The sequence below is a fragment of the Cotesia typhae genome, unplaced genomic scaffold (genome assembly GCF_013202065.1).
Source record: "Cotesia typhae breed Kobodo isofemale line unplaced genomic scaffold, CoteBio_Ctyphae contig_48, whole genome shotgun sequence".
In the NCBI taxonomy this organism is placed as follows: domain Eukaryota; kingdom Metazoa; phylum Arthropoda; class Insecta; order Hymenoptera; family Braconidae; genus Cotesia; species Cotesia typhae.
The window spans coordinates 9,734,071-9,759,539 of NW_027423756.1; the positions used below are offsets into that span (position 1 = coordinate 9,734,071).

Sequence of the window (25,469 nt, forward strand, 5' to 3'; positions counted from 1 at the left end):
CTTTCCACTTTTTCCATACCGATATTCTCTGAGTCGTACCATGCACTTCTCCATATATCTATATATACCTGTGTACATATAAAGATACATACAAAATATAGGTGTACTAAGTTGAGAAAAGTTCTTGTTCGTCTTTCGTGTGCAAGATTTACTTACCTACACACACATGGGCATTAAAATGTCGCCTCTACTCTCCCACTCTCCTCGGGTGTTTGTTTATCCTTGTCAGAAGGTTGGCCCATGTTTGAATCATTAACCAGTGTTATGTGTGATACCTTATCAGTTCGCGAAGTAAGTAACGAGACGCCACTTCGTGTTTGTATCTTTAATGTATTTGATTCGTGTTCAATTTTGAGAGCATGAAAATTTTTTTTATATTTATTTATCTGCTTTACTTCATACTAGGTAAGTATTTTTTTTTTTTTTTTTTTTTTCCAATGTCACTTATTTCACTTTATTTAATCAAGTGAAAAGTAATTAACTCTGAGTTTTATCAAGCAGAAGGAGTGTGTGAAGAAAAACTTTGGTGCTACAAATGCAATGCAGATCTATCGATGGGACACAGAGGAGACTGCAATGACCCATACACGCCGGCACCATCAATCGATCTTGTCGCTTGTCCAGACAATGAGTCGTACCACTGTCTTAAAGCTTTTGTTTTCTGTACGTTATTTTAATTAAATTTTTTATAGTTCTTATTTTATGGTATTTATAATGAGAAATTAAAAAATATTATTAATATTTTTTAGTAACTTTTAACTTTTTACTTTCACAAAATATCTTAATAATTTTCGCCAACTTAAATAAATAACCGTGAAAGTATTTTTTTAGTTTATTTTAAAATTCCGAGATTTCGTAGCTAAATAATTAATGTCACTAACCCGTTTTATCCGTTAGTGAATTTTAAATACCAGAAATTAAGTAATTATTTAATTGTCCTACTTTAAAACAAACTGTACTAAAGATATCATAAAAACTTTAGGCAACTTCAACACCAAAATACTCAACTTAGCGTTAAAATTTATAAAAATATTTAACTAGAAAAAAAAAAAAAAAAAAAAAGTTTAAAAATAAAACGACTAAAAAATGAAGATGTACCTGCACTACAAGTGAAGAAAATAAATATAAATAATGGAGGACACGTATGTGAAACGGGAAGAGGGAATTATTCAATTTTACATATTCGCATTTGGTTCTCGCCAACGTGTAAAGTGACTTAAACTAAAGATAAAGAGCCTGTAATGAGACTGTATATCTGTATCTGTATCTACAGTAGTATCACCACAGCTGCATTTTAGTGTAGGTTTTGTTAACTATTTACGTGCTCTATATTTTCTCCATTCACATGTGTAACTCTCCTAAGAGGAATAATCTTGCCTTGGTTAACGCGTTGTAGTCAACTCAATTACCTTCTTATTTGAAAACTAAAGTTAGTTTATAATCTTCAATGCTAAGTCTTAAGCTTAACATAAAAAATAAAATATTTATTTTATCTTTATCGTGGGCCACAGTATCTGATAAACATCAGACACATTAATTGTATAGATATACACTATTACTATTATTATTATATATCATAGAACAATTTAACATTTAATTATCTCTTACGTGATGCAAGTCCCGCTTTGAATAAACAGTTTAAAAAGTTTCCTCGTATTCAGTGCATGACATTTAAAAAAAAAAAATAAACTCTGTCATTCATTGGATTTTTCATTATTCCATTAAATCTATTTCGCAATATTGATATTATATTCATTGAAATGTGTCACAAAAATAATAAAATCTTAGAAAAAGGTCGTCTTGGCTGATAATTATTCGTTTGTTTGTGACAAGAACTAACGAATAAGTAAAAACAAACATGCCAACAATCATATATTTTAATCACTTCTTTTCCGTGTCGTTGACGCGAGCAGTAAATATTAAGTTCTCGCGTGACAATCGCGGAGTCAAATTATTTTATATTCTACTGGATAGAAAGTATATATTTACAAGTATACAATGCATACATTGCTTGTATCGGTACAGACATTAATATCATTAACATTATCCTTCTTAGTTAATTTATAATTATACAACTATTTACTATTAATTATTTACCATGGCGGCAGAGGTAAGTGAGGCAAGAAAAAAAATTGGGAGATAAATAAAACTGCTATTTTATTACATTAATATTTTATAAAGTTTTATTTTCAAAAATTTTAATTAAAAATTTCTCTGTTTGTAGATAAAAATATTCACACAACAATTCGAGGTTGCGTGCCATCACGATCTAAAAGCACTTACTGTAATTTCGGAGCAACATATCCTGAAGCACTTGTCACTTGTTCATTTTGCTCTGAAAATGGTTGCAATCGATCACGGCGTCTTGAAGCACCCTTGTCAACATTACTGACAATAATTTCACTTTGGACACTCATTGTTGCGTTTACTTTGCATAACCAGTGACATTATCTAAATTAAATTTTTTTTAGAACTGAAAGCCAAGTAACAAGAGAAGCAGAGTGAACTAATGAACAAAAAATAATAATAAATTAAGAAATCATCTGTCAACAAAAAGAAACAAAAATAAACTTAATTTTGGGACAAGTAAGGACCGGAAAAGCCATTTGACTTCTATTCGCAGGAGCTTAAAATTGAGTGGCACAATTTTATAAGTCATCTTGGATTTGTTTTATAGTATAGTTCTGATCATGATGGTGATAATAACAATGATGATGATGATGTAGATGTGGACAAAGATGAAGATGACGACAAAGACAAAGAGAGAGGAGAGACAAATAAAAGATACTGTTGTTGTTTAAGTACATAACATACATAATTGTGAGTCTACTAAGACAGCTGAATGCTGGAGTGAGTGCGCGAGTGCAACTCAACCGGTGAAACGGGTCAAATGGTCAAGTCAATTTGGTAATACTTCACAGGGTTAAATACACTGTGACCCTCGTCGGCTGTTGTTGAGTGAGGATTTGCTACTCAAAAACGATGCCTCCAGCCGGCCTATTACGTAATAGTTGATATGTTTATATTTATTATTGATCGAGGATTGTGTTATGCTATGCTAAAATTATTTTAATCCAATGAACAGTTGTATTATTAAGGGGAAGTACATTAAAAAAATTGAACTTGTAGTAATTATATAATTATAATTATAATTATGAATTTAAATACGTTTTTAAGTGATTAAGTAGATTAATTTACATTAATTAATGGGTTGAGCCGTTTCTATTTGTGATTGTGATACGGTGCGTGTGGTTATGAAGTGGAGAATTGAATGGATGTACGGTAAATGAGAATTGTATGAGAGCTAAGCAGAGCAGAGAGCACGTATGAATTAGAATTACGTATCTAATTATTTCAGATTAAGCGTCGGAGATTAATAGGTGCTTCTGCTGATTGTATGCAAGCTCTGAAGATTAATATACTATTATACATAATATGAGTGATTATTAATTATCAATTATTGATTAGCTCCATTAAGTTGAACTAAGCTACGGAAATAATTTATTGTGGTATCTGTGTCGATGTTATTTATTTATTTTAAATAATCAGTGAAAATAAATTGTGAATTTTTTTATTTTTTATGTAAATTTTAGTAAATAAAATATATTAATTTTGAAAGATTTTTTTTTTTTATTTATTGACATAAATTATAATTTGGCCGGATAATTATAAAATTGAGCTGAATAATAAAATGGCACAGTTTAAATATACTTGAACGTTACTAATAGATCATCTATTTTAAAACCAAAGTTCTAAAGGTTAATAACACTCCTCTAAAATTCCTAATTCATTTATCATGGAATTGCTCGTTAGTAATTGAATGGTTTTCCATAAAGCAATTGGTATCCACTAGACCGAACATTATTGAATGGCAAATAACAACGAAATTGACACTCTTTTCATTCAATGATTGTAAAGCTATCCAGAAAATAACAAACAACCTCTGTTGTTAAAAATGATTGTCGTGATACGGTTTATATTCAATCAAACGTCGAAAAACTAAATAAATATCACTCAAATTTAATTATCGCATATCAAACACGTGCTAAAATAAAATTAAAACGCAAATCCGAAATTTAATCTGAAAGTATTTGCTAACGGATCCACTCGACAAATTGAAATATTTAATCTATATTAATAAGTCATATTTATATAATTTTTTTTTATACCATCAATAGTGACAATTATAGTCCCGATAAATAATTTTTATTTCATGAATTGATTTACCAACCGGGAATTTAGAGAAAAATTTTCTCACGTCTTCAACTTAATATCATTCAAAACAAATGTTGATGATGAAAAAAAACACTAAAAATAAAAAGTCAGAAAAACATCAATTTTTCAATAAAGTATTATGAAATTCTCTAAAATGCATAAAAAAAAGATTTCTTGAGTAAAAAAAAATATATCTTGAATGAAGTTAAATTTTCTTGCTTGAAAAAAAATTTTAGATCAAGACTGGATTTTTTTTTTTTTTTAATTATTTTACCAGGCTAAACTTTTTTGCCTGCGTGAAAAATATCGCCTTTTAGAAAATTCGTTTCCGTCACCTATAATTACACACCATAAACAATCAATTAATTTTTTCTATTCATAACTTCCGTGCGTAAAATAATATAATTTCTAAACCATCGGATATGATTCGTACAAACGACAGATCATCAATTTAGTTATGACGCATCGATTGAAAAATTTCCGCTCGGTCGGTGACGATTTCTTAGGTGTAGATTTCGTAACTAAACGCATCAACGGTTATCTGAAATCATGGAGACTCTTCTTGACATTAATACTGTAACATTCATCGCGACGTCTCATCATTCATCTCAATTTAATCCGTCCGCACATATATATGTACCCGTATGATGCTACCATTATCATCAATGTTATTATTATTATTACTATTATTATTATCATTATTATTAGTATTACTAAACCAGGATGACAAATTCCAATAAAATAAAATAATAATTATTAACGCAATGATGTTGGTGATTAATGTTACCGAGGACAACGTGATAATAAATAAAAGTATGGTGGTTGATTATACTTCTAGGCAGCGGAGGGGCTGTGTCGGTACACTGTGAGCCCAAGTAGTAACGGTAGTAGTTTTATGTGTATTGCTACTATCCAATCCTGTCCATATAATACTATGCCACCATGTATATCATGGTTTAGTACGCAGTTCGTAATATTAACGAATGACCATTACATCTATAAGGCAAGGCAGGGAGTGTCGTGAGTTGCGCTTTCCTCTATACCACGCTGCAGTTCCCTGATCCATGTCCCCGGTTTAGTTTTACGTCTGCTACTATACTACTTGTTGTCGCGTCCAGACAGTTTAAACACTCGGACAGCATCAGTACGAGCGTGACCACTGTCTACTAAACATTCGGTCTCAGTCTTATTTCATAACAATATACTAAATAATAATATTTATTGAGTGAATTCTACGAATTACCATGGCGTTGAATTACGTTTGGATCCTTGCAGTTGTTGCATTTGCTTTCTTTGTACAATCAGGTAATTACTTTATTTTATTTTTATTTATCTTAGCTTTAAGATTCAATTGAAAAAATTATTAATTATTTTTATAATTGCTTATTAATAAAATAATTTTAAATTTTAATTAAAGTTAGACGTATTGGTTAATTGAATTGAATTATTTTATAATTTATTGTCGGCGTTTGAGAACACGTGACAGTAAATCGTAAATAATAACATCGGCAAAGCTCAAAATAAAATAAAATCTTGTTTAATAATCAGAAATTTAAATATTCTTGCGATCTAGGTGAAACTTTTTTTTTATTTACTCTAAAATGTCAAAACGTCGGTAATAAGATCGTAAAAATTCTAGAACTGTAAACAAAAAAAAATGTTTATAATTGTAGAAAGTAAAAAAATTCTTGTCATAAAATAATTTCATTTAGAGACTTGTACAGCAATATCAGTAAAAACTAGCACGCACTTTTTATTTGCCGCCGTGTATATATATATATATATATGTAATAATGCTACGCAACTTTTTCTGCCTTTACCGAATAGAACTATTAATGTAAATCGAGCGCGAGGACGTAACGGAGTTTAAATACTTGGGACATTAAATAAAAGCTATTATTATGTTTAGTATGCAATTATAATTGTTGTTTCGAGTCAACGAAACTGTTGAATGAACGTTTAAATAAAACAACAACGTTTAAATAAATAAAATAATAGTAAATTTAAAAACTGCTGAATTATATGAGTAAGAATAATACGCGCTCAAGAGGAAAAAAATAAACATGACTCATAGACTAGCTACTCCGCAAAAATAGTTTCAACGTCTCTCTCTCTCTCTCTCTCTCTCTCTCTCTCTCTCTCTCTCTTTCTTTATATTGTGTACGTGCACAGATTTGCACGTGTGTTATGTAGAAATATAATAGATATTTCTATATGTACCAAAGGCGTATAGCGATCGGGTGTAACTAACGCTAACATACTATGCAAAGGTAAACTACTTGTATGCAGTCATCGTTATTGCTTATGATATATAAATATACATTACACTAGACACTTGTTTCTTTATTTTTATCGTCACATATTCGATGATAATAATACTAACAAGTATATGTTATCATTATAATAATTATGTCATTTTTTTTCTCTTCAATAGAAAATTTCGTATGGAAAAAATTTATTTTTTTTTTTTTTATTTGAAAAACTTACATGCATAGAACAATAAATTTTTTGGTACTGTATTTAAAAATTTGAGTCTTACAACATCGCTCAAGAATTCATTAAGAAATTCTAAAATAAAAAAAAATGATAATTACTAAAAATTAAATCGATTCGATGATTATTTTTGTTATCTCATTTTGAACATATACTGGTTGATTACGAAAATTTATTAATCATATTTAAATATTTAAATTTAGTATCCAAATTATTATTATCAAATATTTCATAATTTTTTAACTAGTTTTATTTGTTAGTCATAATGTTGTTATAAAAATAAAAAATTTTAAACGAATTTATTTAAATAAAATAAAAAAATTTTAAAGATAAAATTTTCTCTAAGTTTCAGTTAGAATTTTATCTCCCGATAATGCTTCTATATTTATATTGCATTCGACGGATTCATTCTTGCATAACCAACTATTTCAAAGTTTTTTATTCGTTACAGTTATCCCTTTTTTTCTTTATACCGCGTTGCCTTCGTAGAATAATAAAAATAAAAAAAAGTACACGTAAAATGAAGGTAAATTTTTCTTTCTACCGGAAATAGTTACCCGAGGGTATATTTTAAAATAAGAAAAACAATTTAGTAAAAACAGAGTTATGAGCTGCAGTGTTATTTTAATGTCTTGTAGAGATATAAATTTTTTGATAATTAAGTAGTTTGAGCAATAAAGTTCCTTCGTTTTACGAGGTATGTTTTAAAAAATTAACAGGCGAGTCTCTGCGATGCTGGAGCTGCGTTTCTGATCAACCAGGCACCTGTGGCGATCCGCTTAATATTACCAGCCACCACCAAACTTTCCATACCCGTGATTGCGAGTCTAACGCCAATCCGAATTCTTACATCTACAACGAGAAATTTGTCTGTAAAAAAATTGTCCAAAAAGGTAATAAAAGTGATTTTTTTTTTCATTTAATTTTTTATATTAAATTCCTTGATAACAAGATTAATATTTGAAGAACTGTGAAGAAAAAAAAGATAAAAATAGTTGCTGATAAAAATAATTTATCTGAGCGTCCGAGCCGTAACTACTTCAACCTTGAGGATGCAAATAAGCATATTTAATATTTAAACCTATAAAACTTAATTCATTATAATGTCTTGTGTCATTATTATTTATCATGTACAATTAGCGAATTTCCTGCTGAATTAATTCTTATTTAATTTCGCCTACTGTAAACAATTCAATGGCTCTGATCTTAAGCGTAATCGTCGACAGACATATCCATGAAGTCATGTCACTAATTATGATCTCAAAAAAATTTAACCCAGTATTTTAGTTTTAAATAAAACAGTAAATGCATTTTATAATTTTTATGTGGGAGTCGAGTGGATTTTTTGCTTGGACGTGAGAACATTTAATTCCGAGGATGACGCACGCTGGATGCTTGCGATAAAACATATTTTTCCTTTTATTTGTATTCTTATATAAAGCAGTTAATACTGAGCAGAGTCTCTTAATCACTCATTGCGATTTCATTATTTAATTTTTTATGCCATCGGTAGCCGGACAATATAATGCCGTTCGTGTTATATTAACAATTAGAACTGTTCAACCCAACCGGAACCTCGACACATTGTTTTGTTTTTTATTGGCTATTATGTTCTACTAGTGACTCATTACATTTGATTATGTTTGTAATTAGAGATTCTTCAAGGATTTAACCACACCCTGAAATAATTATTCATATTTATTTCATTCTGTAGCTTCCAATATTATTTTTAATTGTTATTAAAACCGAATGGGGTGCAATTAGTCTCTTAGGAATTTTTTTTACAATTGTAAAAAAAAATGAAAGTAATTTTTGAGATGATTTGTTTATTTTTATTCAAACAGGCTCAATATAAAACAATATAAAATAATAATAATATTTTTAACTTGCCTAAAATATAAAATGAAATTAATTTCTGTTTTTAGATTGTTATTTTAAATATTAAAAAAATTTTTCAATAAAATTGTTTTTTAAAAATCAATTGATTTAAATTTAGAATACATGATAGATAATATTGATACTGAGTACTTTATTGATCATTTATTACTTATAATAACAAGAAGTAATATAATAAACGGTAATAATAACCGTCAAATCACGTTCAAGCAGTAAAATTTAGTTCTCTATCCTCCTAATCATTTATATTCTTATTCTTATTCTTATTCACCTTATAATAACAATGTAACTATTTTTGCATAGAAAATGGAAGACTCGTTGTCCGACGTTCGTGCGAAATTCCCGGACCGGAAGAGCGTGACATAAAAGACGGACCTTGTGCGGCTCACGACACAACTCACAGCCACGTGACCATGGTATCTTGTCACATCTGTAGCACCGATCTCTGCAACTCCGCGACTTCATTGTCTGCTTCAAAAGTTTTCTTAATTTCCGCAGTTGCTTTTATCGGGGCTTATATTTTGCCTAGCCTGAAGTAATTCAGCCTTTAAATAAAAAGGGAACCAAAGTTTCACTTACTATACCTTGAACATAAATTTTAATCTATTCAAATAAATTAATGCGTTTACACCTACTGAGTGTTACTTAGATTAAGTATCGCAATAAAAGCTTCTGAGAGCTTTTATGTACAATTAAATCACCGAACAAATAATGTAAGTCTCTCGGAAATGGAGTATTCAATACATAACATATATTTAATCACTAACGACAATTAAATATATATTATAATTATAACGATAAGAAAAAAAATGAAAAATATTGAAAATTTATTTGTATATTTTAATCTTATGTTTTATTTTTCTTTACATTTATTTAGAAAAAAAAAAAAAATTTTTTTTTATCAGTTTTAAATAATTATTTTATGTATATTTATAAACCAAAAATGATTTTATTATTTTATTATCTATTAAAGGGCGCATATTTGCACCGCAGGTACAAACTTTAACAAAAAAATTTTTTTTTCACATTCAATAATAACATTAATAATATTAATAACTTTAATAATATTAATATTAATAATAACAATAATAATAATAATAAATCATGTAACATTTTTAGTCTATATTATATATCCCCCTTATTCATACTCTCTGGTAGACTGTTTTATATTTATATGTATATCTGATACTTCCTCCGTACGATATTATTTACAACACCTGCGCGACGCCCTTTTTTCGTATCAGCCACCGCATTAAACGAAATTGCTCTCATGCGTAAAATAGCAAACAAGGAAAATGTATAAACAGCCAAATAACATGCAAAGAAACCAAACCAACGATACAAAAATATAAAGTATAGTAAAAAATACGTGGCTTATCAGAAATCCGTCCAAATAAAGCTACGGGCGAAATAATTGCGAAATTTAAAAATATTTAAGTAAATTCGCGTCCGTGGATTTAAATAAAAATGTCATTTTTATTTATTTATTTTTAATCAATTAAATTAATTCTTACAGAATTGTAATTATTTATCGATATATTTGTACAATTAAAATATTTTAATATAAATAAAGCATTTTCCAGTCGAAAATTACCGAGTGATTTCAGTTGTGGGAAAGGTTCATAAATTTTGATCACACAATAACCAAGAAATGAGGCGACCACATTTCTCATATTTCTTATTTAATAATAATAATGAATGTCACGATATTTATTATTATTTAATACAGTTATAAAGTTTTCGTGGTACAAATGGAATTGCGCGTCTAGTCTATGTGGTGTATATATGATAATTTTGATGCCAAGGCCACTGGCAATAGCAATAGTGCCGATTACACTGATACAATCTCTGCACATATACATCATATATGGATAATGTATATTATGAATGTAATGTACTTGATTTTATACTGAACTCTCCGCTGACTGAATCTTAGTGTGGGAGTCGGCATCTATGCTGAATTACACTGAGGTATACTGACAGTTTTTCATCCGTCAAGTTGATAGCTCGGTATTTTAGGTATCATTTCATCTTTATATTTTAGACTCATACCTATACTTACTTCGATACAAATATATATATTTTATAGTCGTGGATTATTTTAAGACACGGCATTGAAGTTAACTTCGATGCCTATTTTCTAAAAGCAAATCCCGATAAATCGCAGAACTTTTATAAGTTTATTTTTAGATGAAAGTTTGTATGCACAGCTCTATTTTCAATCAAAACATTTTCCTCTATATATTACCCAGCTATAATCAAGTTTTGACATCTTGAATTATTTTATTTATTTATTTATTTTTTTTTTTTTTTTTTTTTTCAATATTCTATGATTTTTTATTATAAGGGTAAGTCAAATAAATTTTTAGTGAAAGACTACCTCTGCTTGATAACATGCAACACAATAAATAATATTTTTTCTCTTACGTCATAAAGTTACCTCACACATACACGTCATTCGAGTTATTTTCGTTCCTGGTTCTTCGACACTTTGAGCTTGAGTTTGTTAGAAAATGACTTTGAGACCCTAAGGACCTTTGAAGTTTCATTGAGTTACACAGACGTGAGTATATTTTATAAGTACATGACTAGACCAACTCTCGATCTTGGGGAAAACAGTTTTCAAATTAGGTATTACATACAACTATTTCACCCGAAGTTATTGGATTAGATGTTACTTTGTTCATTTAAATTAAATTTTTATCAATATTAATATTCTTATTATATTATAATATCACTAACTGTTATAATTAGTTAAACTTTCAGGTTTATACTGATTTTATTAATTTTAAAACTTTTACCCACTACTTTTTTTTTTTTTTTTATTACTTCAATTTGCTCTCAATGAAACACTAATTTTATAATTAAATTTTATTTTTCTTTTCCTAATAATAATAAAATTAAATAAATATTTTCAATTTATTTATAATTATTTATTCCTAATTTTTTACAGTACAAAAATGCATATTACAGGTTTGATCCTTAAAAAGATGTTTAATTATTTACAGTATACATAAAAATTAAATTTATTAAAAAAATTATATTCATAATTATTCTTAAAAAATATGTATAATTACGGCAATATAAAATCTAAAATAATTACAATTCAAATTATCTAATTAATTGCATCATTCCCGACTCGCAATAACGTTATTGTCATTGGCAAAAAACCTCGACAATAATCGTGTTAAAAATATCTAGACTTATGCATAAAAAAAATCTACAATATTAATTTAGATCCTCAAAAAAAAAAAAAAAAAAAAAAAAAAAGGGAAGAAAAAATATGAGGATAATTGAAAATTAAAGAAATACCAAAAGTTTTAAAACTTTGATTGATAAAAGTTTTCTCGGCTTTATAGCTAAAAGTTCGGGTAAAAAGTTGATATAATAAAAATAGAGAAAATAGAATAAAATAATAGAAATAAAATCAACCGCTGCGGTTGGTCATAGCCTTGGTGCTGGAGCTGGAACTCGTGGTGGTACCGATACCGGTAGCAGTGCCAGTGCCGGGAAACTTGGCATGCGGATCGCACCGACAAACGCAACAGGACGGAAAGAGAAACCAGTCCATAAAAATACCTTTGCAATCATCATCCGGGTCATAAGCGAGCAGCCTATGCCATTTGTACTTTTGCTCGCAACCACAACCTCCTGTGCATCTATTCGTTTGAGTTTTCCTTTATTTGATTAATAAAAATAAATTAGTTAAATTTGATTGTCCAATGAAGTAGATTTATTCCAAACACCAAATAAAAAAAAAAAAAAAAAAAAATAGTAACCACTTACGAACAAACTTCTTGATGAATAGCTTGCTCAAAATGTTGAGTATTGACGACAGCGCGTATTTTTCCAGCACTATTGCTCGCCCAATAAGGAGTTACAACTTCTGTTTTTGATTCACAGACATCCAGTCTAATAAAATAAATTATTTCAGTAAAAGATTATTTATTTATTAAATTAAAAATTGGAACCTCTTTGAATTTTTAATTTAAATTATTTAAATTACCTTCCACTATCACTGTGATTATTTTTTGGCAGCTGTCGTGGATTACGAATATGTTCAAAGTAAGAGTCGCCTCCTCTGACATATTTTGAATCTCCAATATTTTTTTTCCCAAGACTCGGTCCTCCGTCAGGAAGATCTGGATCAAAGGATCTTCTTTTTCTTCTTTTGGCTGCAGAACTCGTTCCTGGGCCGTGATCTTTGTCGGTTTCGAAATCCCCGTACATACGCTTCATTAAAGCTTTATTTTCATCGATAAAAAGTTCTATTCTTTCTCTGAAAAAATAAGAATAATTAATTTACTTGATTCTAAACGACTGTGTTGATATAATGATATAATAATACTCTATCTGTAATATCGTACTTCGGATATGTTTTACCGGCAGTCGGGCAGAATAATTGATGGTATTTTTTGATGCAAGGTGTACCTTTAACGACGTCGCCATGCAGCTCGACACCCAATGCCACTGACAGCGCGGTCCATAGAATCTGAAAAAGTTTAATTATTTTATAAATAAATATGAGAATTGAAGACACAATAATTGTTCAAAGTAAACGTCGGTAAATAATGAAATATATTGTAATATAAACACAGTTGACATTTACGAATGGACATAGGCATACAGTGTATATTTGCTTATCCTATCTGACCCTCGAGTTAAGAAATGAGAGTAAATATACGTTTGTAAGTCATTTCAAGGCTCGACTCAATCAAGCTCCACAAAATGTTGATGTATTCTGGGTTCACTGATCGTATATAATAACAATGAAAAATAAACAATTAAGAATTTGAGGATCGGAGCAAAAATTAGTCTATAAACATCACTCGTAGGCCCATTGAGTAAACAGTGCTTAAAAAAGCTGTCATGTGTCCTCGACTTTGACTATTTTTTTTACGATATAATAGAACCATCGGTACTGAATACATACATTAGCATGAGATGTATGTAAATAACGTAACAAACGACTTGGATAAAACGGGCGGGTATATTTTGTCAGCGAGCGTTAATGACCCTATTGCCCGACCCATTCGCCGTATTGGTATTATATTGTAAGGAGAATTTACAAATTAAGAGACAATATTACGGCATATCTTTAAAGAGTTATTACTACACACGTTGAGGCGTTGCTCACAAAGGATTTACTACCGGAAATTCATGTATGTTTTATTTTTAATTTATATTTTGTACAAAAGTTATGGTAATGATAATGAGACTGTAAAATTAGTTGACTTTTTTCATCTCACCAAGTTTAGGGAAAATAAATTGTTTCTTTTGTAATGCAAAATTTTTCTTTCACTGAAAATAACACCGCGTAGCTGGTAAATTTTTTTTTTATTACTATGAAATTTTTTTTTTTATTATTTATCGTCTATAATAAGTTAGTTTTTAAACAATTAAAAATGTTTAAATTACATTACAGATATATATTATAAAATTATTTCTATTCATGTTTAAATAAAATATTTTTTCATTATTTGAGATGTTAAAAATTTTTTCGATAAAATTAAAAGATAATTTGTTAATTTAATCGGTGATATTCTTATTTTGAAAACTATAAAATACACTGTTAACGAATTTGATTCTATAACAGAGTTACGTTATTAACTAATGATCTCTTTTAATTACTTGTGGGATTTAATTACAGTTAAATTGAGTGCGAAAAGCCCTAACAATTAAAAAAAATCAATAACTGAGAAAAAGTGGTGCAAGATAAATTTTCAATTACGTTAAAGAGTTTTAAAAACAATAAATGCTCTAAAGTGAAGGTAATAGAAATTAAACTCACCATTTATAGTTTAAATTAAGTTAATAGTTGGAGTACAAACTTATAAATGTGCAAGCCATTACTCTCGCGGTCACATGCAAACAAATTTATCTACACTCTCAAATCCTCTGCACATATACACCTACTCGTATAGGTAACAAACATCGATTTAGCTACAAAGTATCTGCTTAGTCTCATCATCATATTAAATGAGACTTGGATGGACGAGTACCTGAATACCGTGCACACGTAACGTCAAACGTGTTAAATGTAAAATATCCTTCACTTTTGTCATGGATATTTCCACTATGGACATCGATCGTAAAACATTTCACGTTCACGTTTCACGCTCGAAAACTAATAATTTATCAAATAAATCTTTATTTACACAGAAAAAAAAAATATAATAACAAAACGATATTACTCATCTATATTTTAATAATGAACAAGATTTACTTCTGTTTATTAATTTTTTTTCTGTTGCAAATTCCAGATTCTCGATATCAGATATTAGTCACAAAATCTCGCTCTATTATTTACAACCCAAAATTACAAAAGAATAAAGAATGATAATTTAACAATAAATATTAAAATAAAACTCCGCGATATGCTACCGGCATTTGTAAGTTAATTTAGAAACAAATTAAAAATTCACACTCTCAAATGTCTGCGATAAGTCAAGACACAAAAACCAGTTTTTCTGGAATTTTTTTTTAATCACTCTTTTAAAATTAATATCTTTGAAAAATCTTAATTTTTTTTTTTATTCAAATATATATTTTATCTCTTTTGCAATTATTAATTTAATTTATTACGTGAATTATAAAGCAATAAACGAATGTTTAAAATTAATTATTGGATTTTATGAAAAAATTCACTCCCTTGTTAATTATAAAATTTAATTTATAAATATTTTGATTGATAAAAATAAAAAATTTTAATAGCAAATCTAATGATTAGATTTAATTAAAATTAATTAACATGAGAAACAATGAGTCATTTATTATCCCACCTTAAAATGTTACTCATAGAAGTAAAACTGTCAACAATTATTAACAGTCATATAAAATAAAATAAAAAATAAATTTTGAGTGGGCTGTGTCTATTATTGTTATTATCAGCGTGGATAGTTTAGATTATAGTGAAATGCAGAGTCATAATATCACACCGAATGGTGAAAATAATGCGATCAGTGGATATAGTACGTGTAATATTGAGTATCACAGCTTATAATATAAAATCGGCTTATAAGCGGGCCCGAATGGTGAAAGGATAATAAAAGAGCGCAATGGAATCGAAATCGACATTGAACCGATTAGACAATCTACGGTAGTTCTTGTTTGCTGTCTCTATATAATAATATAAATATATAAATCTGTATTAAACTAGGTGGCTTATCATTTTTACTTAATGGATGTTAATAGATACGATTTTATAGTTTACAATAAATATTTAGTAAATATTTACAAGCTACTATACTTTTTTGATGTTTATTACGCGGTCAGACATATCTGAGATCCGCGGCGCCAAATATTTAATACTTTAAAATGTAATGAATTATTTGTTAATAAGTGTAAGTGAAAGAAAAAATATTATAATTTAATATACATAAAATATAACAAAGTTTTTAAATTTTTAATGATTGATGGTTACATAAAAAATTTAACGGCTTAAATTAGTTTGAAGTAAAACACAATAAATTAGATTTATATTTTTTGTTTCATTAATTCTATCCAAACTGAGTTAGTGCCAAGACTAATGTAAAGGTTTTTTAGTTATTTTTTTATATTGCGCAGGAAGAAGAGACGATGGAGTGGAGAAATTACTGAAAAATGAGTACAAAAAAAGTAAGGTCACTCGCTTTCTTTTCTTATGAATACACTTTATTATCTTTGAAAAGATTTATGGAAAAAAATATCAATCGTATTTTGTATTTCACTTTAAGGATTACGCATTTGCCAAATATACTTAAAAAAAAAAAAAAAAAAAAAAAAAAAAAAACCGCTTCATTGTTTAATATCCTCGAATTTTTTTTTATTTCGTTTATTTGCTCAATTATAAAGTAAAAATATTATCATAAGTTTTAAATACATAAATATATAAAAGCTAATTATGTCTGAACTGTAACACTTGGTACTCAATTACCCATACAAAATAACGTCCTTCCTGTCACGAAAAAAAAAATTTTAAAACAAGTAGAGAGAAAAAGTATCTTGTCATGTCCACAGCTTGACATTAATGGAACATATAAGCCTTTTATTTATTTATTTTTTAGAATAATGTTATTATTGTAATTTTTTTTCACGATAAAATAAAAAGAAATCCGTAGATCTGTAGATTTGGAATCTCGGGGAGTTTAAAGAGCGAAAGGGCCAAAGAACCGATCTCGTTTGCCAATGTCGTCGGGTGTTACGACCTTGCACCAACGGAAGACTCCAGTTACATTTGATGGTTAATATTTTTGTTTTTTTTTTTTTTTTTCATTGTTTATGTATATATTTATTTGCACCGAATAAGGAAACCGTAGTCACATGATACCGAAAATATTTTTTATTTAAAATTTTGACCTCAGACATACGGCAAGGTCGGTTGAAAATTTTCATTAAAATTTAATGTTTAATTTCATCGAAGTAAAAAATTTACCGATTTATTATTTGAAAAATAATTTTCTAAAACTTGAAAAAATTAATATTAAAACTGTAACTTAATTATAAAATTTGAAAATTGACAAAATTATCGTCATTATTTATAATTATAGTGATTGACGTCATTCGTTATTAAATTGGTTTAGAACCCACGGCATAGAATTTGTGCGAGTGACACGTTAAAATTAATTATGTGAGTATGTAATTTAATAAATTATTACATCAATAAACCGTAAGTGTACATAGTGTAAATTTGTAATAAATTAATAAAGTAAATAAAATAATTATTAATGACTTACAGGTATTTGTAAAAAGCTTCCATTATTGTACTGTTGATACGAATAAAGTGGAACAACAGGAACGGATCCGTTTTTAACATATATCGGTCCTTGGATAGGTGTAACACGCGGATCACGTGGAATATTTTCGTCGTAATACTCGTCGTTGGAATTCGTTTCGTCACCGTCGTCGTCGTAATCGAGGACTGCATGGACTGAAGTTTTGGCGCCGGAACTTCCATATGAATTGACTTTCGTATATCTGCGTGAATGTGAGTACAAAAAGAATGTTAAATAAAAGGACGAGCCAATCTAGTTAGCCGTGTAATTATTGTTATTATTGGTATCATTATTATTATCATCATATCGTGCGTAAAAGTCTTAAGGGAATACAGTAAATAAGTTAATTTAAGCATATGAAAAAAATTTCTCTCGATTAATTAGCTTTGCATTACATGAAAGTGTACATTTAATTAGGTACGCCCGTTCCTTTAGCTCATCGGTCTCGCTGCTACAATTAAGTTCCATTTGCAAAATTACTTTCAATATAAACTTGTAAGAATTAAATATTTCAATAAAACAATTACATTTTTTTTTTCAATTGACAATTTATAAATTTTGATAATTTAATTTAATTTTTTTTATAGAAATATATAAGTCAATTATTTTAATAGGAAATTTTTTTATTACTATCAGTTGTAATTATTTTTTAGTAAGTAACAAAGTAACATAATAATAATATTAAATAATATATATGAGCCATTATTAAATTTTTACATTAAAAATTCTTCAATGAAAAATACATTTAATTGTTAATTAATGGTCGAATTTTGACATTAATTAGTTTTATCTAGCACAGCGATCAGTAACAAATTAAAAATAAATATAGAATGGAACCTGTAATAATTTAATACAATGATATTTACTCACTATCGTTGTTAATACCTCACGGTTAATATTGTATATTAGTTAAATCAATTAATGATAAAATTACGACCGATAAAAAGAACATTGACTTGTCAAATATGTATGCACAGTTTTATTAATTTCAATAAAAGGTAAAAAAGACACAAAAAAATGATAAGAAAACTTAACAATTGATTATTAATAAAATTGATGTATTTTAGATGATAAATAAACTATAAAATTACAGTTTTGATGACGATAAAAATACATCTAAACAATAGTATTTTAATTTACGTAAATATTTAGCAGTATTAAACAAGAATTAATAACAAAATTTATAAAAATGAACAGAAAACATTTTTTTTTAGAAAAGCAAGTATCGATACAACTCAAAATTATCCCCTCCTCATGCTGCAGTTCTATTGGTAGTTCATTATCGGTATCATTAAACGAACTACTTAAAGAATTCTAATGATGAACCAGTAGCCATTGTTAACATCAGCTCATAGTACCCGATACTTTAATTACAAAAAAAATTACGAATTGTATATTTATTATTAAAATATACCTAGTTTTTTTTTTTCTTTAAAGTGATTAAATTGTAAAAAATGTTACGGGGAATATTCATATTTTTAGTCATTATTTTTTTTACACTTGAAAGTGTGCAATTAAAATCAATTACAAGTTCTATATGTAAAAAACGATTTATTGGATTATTTGAAATGTTTTGCGATGACACTAATAACTTGGATATTGATTCATTGGATCACTGCTGCGTAAAATCTTGTACTTTCGAAAAAATTTTATCGATTTGTAATAATAATAATAAGTAATAATAATTATAATAATAAGTTATATCAAACTCAATATACGATGCAAGAGAATTTGATTAATAAAATAAGTTATTGTTTTATTAAAAAAAAATCTCTCTTCTCAAAATTAAGCAATATTTTTAAGTTTATAGATATCTTTTAATAATTAATCGTGGAATAGTTTAATTTGAATATTTTCTTCAAAAAATTTTGATTTAAAAAAATTTTTCAATTTACAAGAAGCTTAAGTATAAATAAAAATTTGAACTATTTAGATTCATATATTATATTTTTTATGATCTTCAATTAAATTCTATAATGTTTCATATTACAGATTGATAACAGGTTCATCGTATAAAACAATGAAAAAATAAGTGACAAGCAACAGTCAGCAATTCAGGAAAAAAGTTTCCGGCGTTTAATCATCAAGTACAAAAGACATGCCTCATTGATGTAGACGTGTATACATTGATACATACAATTAATATATCAATGTATAAACTTATTAATTGAATGTTGTTATTGAATCAAATACTTGCACAGCCAATTACAAATTTAATTTTCGAAAAACCAATACATCTACAAAATATTTTTTTAATTGATTTTTTACTTTATTAAATTAATAAAAAAAAAAAAAAACTGCAAACAATTCGTCTATTTAATTGATAATAAGCGAAAAGACTTTAATATTTATCACTATTTTTTATCATAATTACTTCCGTGTATAAAAAAAAATTTTAACCAAAAGAATAGAGATTAATATTTAATTGTAATTGAATGAATTGAATTTTATAAAACCTGATGTTCGGTGTACCGAAACAAATAAAATTATTTTCTCTAAATAAATTTAATTAATATCTTACCCATCAGGTTGAGGATTATTTAGATCTTGTGGTTGATTGCTTGGAGCATTGCGATTAGCGATTCTGTCCTCTTGATTTATTTCTAACAACGGTGGTCTTATCTCATGCTGTGGGTTATTTTTATTTTCTCTTTCTCTGATAGTTGACTGAGTTACTGGATAATCTTGTTCGTAGTCGTCAAAATTATTGTCTTGGGATAAATAATTCTGAGTTGTTTGTATCTGATACTGACGCTGCTTATTATTATTGTCATTATTATTATTATTATTATTATTATTATTATTATTATTGTTGTTATTAATTATATTATTATAGTATTGGGTACGCCTGGGATTTTGTGACTGTACAGGATAATGTTGACGTTGATAAGCAGGTGGTAGATACGGTTGATTTTGATAGTTACTCTGTTCATTAAAATTAGATGATGGTAACACTCCATTAAATGGTAAATTATTCACAGACTGAGAAATACTTGGCATATATAAGTAAGATGACGGCGTAGCCACTGGAAATGGCATACTGAAGTTTGCTAATGACATTTTAGAGACTAGATAATTTTAATGAAACCTTTTTTTGCATTAAACAGAAAAAAAACAGTAATTTTTCTTCACAAATTAAAATTTGTTAATTGCAGACTAATACACTGTCATTTGAACTCACTTGAACTTTAATGGTTAAATACAGTTGTTATAACTGTTATTATTTAAACTAATAAGGTACAGTTCGGGACAAATGTCAAACTCCATTATATGTTTAATATTATAATTGCAAGTTCATTGCCACTGGTTTTTTCTTGACACTTATAGTACATTTTAAAACTCTCGAGTATCGTGACTGTTGAATATTAAGATTAATCGGTGGTTACAGGTGCCAGAAATTTATCCACGTCTGAGATCTGTAAAAATTGTGAATGAAAAATATTAATATTTTAAAACTAAATATATTTTTTGATATAAGTTGAATAATTTATACTGGTTATAAAAAAAATTAACACTAAAAAATAATCTTGTGATTTATTAATGAATGTGATAATTAATTGCCAAACATTGCCCGGTGAAACATGACGCTCAGGTTAAATTAATCTTTTTAAATACTGTCGTACTAACTGTAATTTATTTTATTTTAATTAAATAGCAATTTAAACGTTGACATGGAAAGATAGTTGTGGTATTTTTAACTATTTAAGAGAATTAATAAATTCAAAGTTTATATTTTCAAATATTGTATCTTTTAGTAAAAAAGACAAAAAAATTTCAACAATGTTGAATCATAACTAAAATAGCAATTTTATTGTTAGCATTATCATGATGATAATAAAAAAAAAAATTTATTTATCATTGAAGAAAAATCCCGAGTGATCTATTTACATACATCTGAAAAATTCAGTTAACGCACGAGCAGCGTCTTGTATAATAAAATTCATCCACAAAATTAGTAGACGTCACATCACCAATAAAAAGTAAGTTACTTTCTTCTTGCAGGCCTTTCACGTGACTCGCCTACTCAATTGGACTGTAAATTTAGCATACCAAAGTCACGTTCCGCTTAATACAAAGTTTAAAAATTTTTCATCGTTCTATTCAATAAAAACAAATTCGCCCACCGTCGGAATTCCCCTATAATATATTACATTATATTATATGAACATAACTTCGTTCTAAATAGGCATACCCGAGTAGAGGATCTACCCCAATCTGACCGACTGCTAGCACAACTATAATCTACCCCTGTTGTCCCATCTCACATCCTCGTACTACACACATAAATAAATAACCAAATGCTCGAAATTTTTTCGATTTAATAATTTTGTTTATATTCCACAGAACTCAATATAAATACGCAGCACGCCATCCACTTATATTAATATTATAACACGTCTGTAAATTTACCTCGGCGAGTACTAAATGATTCCAACACCTCTCAACCGATCGACAGACTACGGGCCGTGTAATTGCAATGTGTTGTCGGTACATATCCATAAATATTTAACCTCTTAAATTATTCCGCCCAACTAATTGATATACATTTAACATTGACTGATAGCTCAACAACTCAACAATTATTGAGACATTTAATATTTTCCCAGACATCTAACTATTACATAAGCCCACCGGGATCCGGGATAGTTCCGCGCTTAAAAATAACTAAAAAATTTATCTTTACCTGTCAATTACTCAGACGCTACTTAAAATTCTTTTTTTTTTACAGCAGGTACAAAAAAAAAGAAAAAAAACAAGACAGTACAGTAGAGTAGATATTTAATCAAGCTCCTGATTGGAATGGATGTTGGATGAGGACCATTCGATGTAATGTCACTGAGTAGACACGGTATAATACAAATCGAGCGACGGCAACGGTGACAATGACGGCGGCAGCTGATGTTCGCTAGGAGCCAGCTTGTTCAGCTGATGTAATGGATACTCGGAATTTGATTGACACGGTGATTGGATCGCGTGTATAAGCCAAGTGAGCCGCAAAACTGATAACCCGTACGCTCGAATGGCGAACGACAACTGAAGGAAATATAGCCACGGCAAACGGGGATAAGAGACCCAGAGACCAGAGACCGAGTCTCCGGAGAGTCGTTTGATCGTAAAGACGAGTTAACTTTTGTGTTGATACTTTCCAAGCTCCTGACTTGATATCTATAATGTATAATATACAAAATATATATCTATCCTCTATTATCTTCCTATATCTATCCGCTCAAATTAACATACCGCTCACAAACTCACAACTATCTTTGTATATTTAATTTTTAATTTATCTCACCTTTGGTTACATTATGTTAAAAGTTCTCACTTAAGTCCGGTCCCACCAAGTTACCCCTACCCTTTCTGCCCGGTTCGTTCAATCCTCCTCTCTCCTTCCCCTTTGTTTAAATTTAATTGCATTGCTACCGCACTTACTCGATATGATGTTAATTAAAATTTTTAAACTTACTCGGCGTCTTAGAATGCAGGCTAATTAGAAAACAAGAATCCAGCTTAAGTTATGAAATTTTTTTTTTTCTATTTTATAAAGTAATAACATAAATAAATATTTTGTCGTTTATTGGTAATTTATATCGAGATATTTATTATAAGGATTTCCGTTTTTATTTTGTTCCCTGCTAGTGATATGTCCTTAATAAATTTAATAAAGAAACGGTATGAATAGCCCAAGATTTATACGAGGTCTATAAAGGATTCGGGGTTTTATAAATTTTATTTTCAATAAAATCGTAAACCGATAGATTTAATGTTAAGTTTAATGAAATTTTTTAATCTGAGGTTATTTATGTGCTTCTAAACCCATTCGATCGATGCCCATTCAGTCGTATGTGTAACAGACGGTTGACAATCGATCATAATAAATTTATACATACATCAATCATTGACTTATCATGTTGGGTAAAAATAAGTCAGTATAAATTAATATAAGATTGACAGGTATAACAAATGGACTCTTTTAATGGAGTAATACAATTAAATGCAATTTTATATATGCTGATACTAATTCACTCACTCACTCACCACTTACCTAATTCCTTGGGTTTGCCGTCGGTTTTATTTTAAAAAACAAGCCTAACATACTAGCGAAACGTGCGTGTGTGTCCTCGGTAAGAGCTTTTTATTTCTAAAAGAAAATAAAAGAAATGAAAGTAGATCCGGTTGGAGTGTTGCTAGTAATATAGTACAATATACTCTGTATAAGTAATACAATAAAGGATTTGCGAAAGAGAGAGAAAGAGAGTGGCCCGAGATAAGAGACCGTCGGGGTTCGCAATCGATTGTCGATCAGCGGGTGGAGTTTATTATTGAAAACCTGAGAATGAATAAAGAGATTAAAATAATAACAATACTCGTGCTCGAGATAAACGAGCCACGACAGATACCAATTCTTAAATAATTAATTCTTATATCTGGTTTTATGTACTGTCATGTCAATTAAAATAGTAACCCTGGCTTTGCGTGTATTAGCTTGTAGTTGAAGTTATTCAACCGGAGCTTGTTCACCACTTGACTGATACAATACTCTTTATGTTGTATGCAATATATGTAATAAATAAAAGACAAATATTTTTCCCGATATAATACAATACAATTTATATTTTTTTAATAAGGATTGACACAAGGTTTCATTCTTAATAAATAAATAATTGCTCTCTTTATATCACTATACGCTAAACGAAACTAAACGAGTTTCTGAGATTTCATAATTCCTTGTCACGTGTCTAATTCCGCTGACATCTACAAGTGATTCACTGGTTGAGCGTTCAAGACTTTCTTTTAATTTTTAAAAGCTATGGGTTCTGGGATTAGATTTATTTTTTACTGCGAAATTTTTGATAGTTCTCTGAATTATTATTTTAATTTGAATTTGTTTGAATATTTTAATTATTGTTATTGTTTTTTATAATATTAAAGTTTAATTTTATAAATAATTATTTGTATGTCAGGAATATAGACAAGATAGGATTATAATAACAAATTATTGTCACAAAATTTGATACATTTATTAATTATTAGTATTATTACACAAATAATTATTGACAATTATAGACGATAATATTAACAACGTTGAATTTTATTTTAAAAAAATGATAATCCCCGGTGTAATGTAATTTTTTTTTCAACAGAAATATTTGATTACAAAAATTTGACCATGTAAAATCCTTGGAATTATTTTTACAGTTAAATTTTCTTAAATTCAGTCTTTTATTAAAATAAACGCATATTAAGTACTAGATAATAAATAATTGTAAATAAACAAGCCAGAGGAAACATTCATGAGATTTTTATTTGACTTATGTGTCAAGTGTATGTTGGAAATGTGTTAACTATTTATTGAGAAGTGGAATTTCTACTTTGTTTGCTTAGAAGATGATGTAGAGATTTTTAAAAAAGTAAGTTTGTGTATAAAATAATAAAAATGAAAGTAGATAGAAATGAAAGGTTGCTTAATCTAATGTCATATGAGTATTCTAATGGCGGAGGGTATTACTGCATACATATGGATGAACCGTAGGTATATATATGTGAAAATTACATAAGTAGACGTTTTTAGGCATTAGAATAATATGTAAATTACGAATTTGTAAAGACACATTCTGGTTGTGTTTGAATTAATGGATGTAAGTGTGTGAGTGTGTAGACTGGGAGTAAATATTCACATGTGAAGAGCAGTGTGAGTGTAATTGGCCAAAAGGTCTTGATGAAGCTGCATGTTAGCGCACATTGGAACTATTACCTTGATTAATGTCCAGTGAAAGTGTAATATTTGATAAGAAAAGACGAGAGGAGTACAGCGGAGCGAAATGAAATAAAAAATTTTTATTTGAGTTATTACTGATCGTTAAATTGTACTTAATTGGTTATTTTCATTATGGGAAGATTGTTTATGTAATAGTATTTGTTGTTATTAATTTTTGAGTACTAATTTCCATTGATGATTATTAAAAGAATGAGAGGATTTGTAATTAAATAACATTGTTTAGGTTAAAGAAAAAAATTATGAAAGAATTAAAAATAAGTTTGTTTATTGTTTAAGTAATTTTTAATTGAGAGTTTTTAGTGCACAAAAATATCATTAATTTATAAAGAGTATAT

The 25,469-nt window shown here is 28.3% G+C and overlaps 3 protein-coding genes across 4 annotated transcripts; 2 read left to right on the forward strand and 1 right to left on the reverse strand.

Annotated features, from left to right (window-relative positions):
• Positions 1 to 32: 32 nt before the first annotated feature.
• On the forward strand, positions 33 to 3,697 carry LOC141530022 (uncharacterized). 2 transcript variants are annotated; one of them, XM_074246860.1, is made up of 3 exons: positions 33 to 405; positions 499 to 663; positions 2,225 to 3,697. In XM_074246860.1, exons 1-3 carry the CDS (start codon positions 360 to 362, stop codon positions 2,443 to 2,445), a joined length of 432 nt encoding a protein of 143 aa, XP_074102961.1. In that variant the 5' UTR covers positions 33 to 359; the 3' UTR covers positions 2,446 to 3,697. The 2 variants fall into 2 exon arrangements, with proteins under 2 accessions (XP_074102961.1, XP_074102962.1); XM_074246861.1 differs by having other exon boundaries at positions 502 to 663; positions 2,225 to 3,637.
• A 1,562-nt stretch (positions 3,698 to 5,259) lies between these two features.
• LOC141530019 (UPAR/Ly6 domain-containing protein crok) lies at positions 5,260 to 10,194 on the forward strand. The gene is made up of 3 exons (XM_074246856.1): positions 5,260 to 5,520; positions 7,428 to 7,601; positions 8,908 to 10,194. The coding sequence occupies exons 1-3, from the start codon at positions 5,460 to 5,462 to the stop codon at positions 9,141 to 9,143; spliced, it is 471 nt and encodes a 156-aa protein (XP_074102957.1). The 5' UTR covers positions 5,260 to 5,459; the 3' UTR covers positions 9,144 to 10,194.
• On the reverse strand, positions 9,477 to 24,330 carry Spz3 (Spaetzle domain-containing protein 3). Its single transcript, XM_074246837.1, has 7 exons — positions 22,042 to 24,330; positions 19,879 to 20,773; positions 17,319 to 17,559; positions 12,972 to 13,096; positions 12,611 to 12,883; positions 12,391 to 12,516; positions 9,477 to 12,281 (listed from the first exon to the last, which is right to left on the reverse strand). Exons 2-7 carry the CDS (start codon positions 20,415 to 20,417, stop codon positions 12,032 to 12,034), a joined length of 1,554 nt encoding a protein of 517 aa, XP_074102938.1. The 5' UTR covers positions 20,418 to 20,773; positions 22,042 to 24,330; the 3' UTR covers positions 9,477 to 12,031.
• Between the last annotated feature and the right edge of the window lie 1,139 nt (positions 24,331 to 25,469).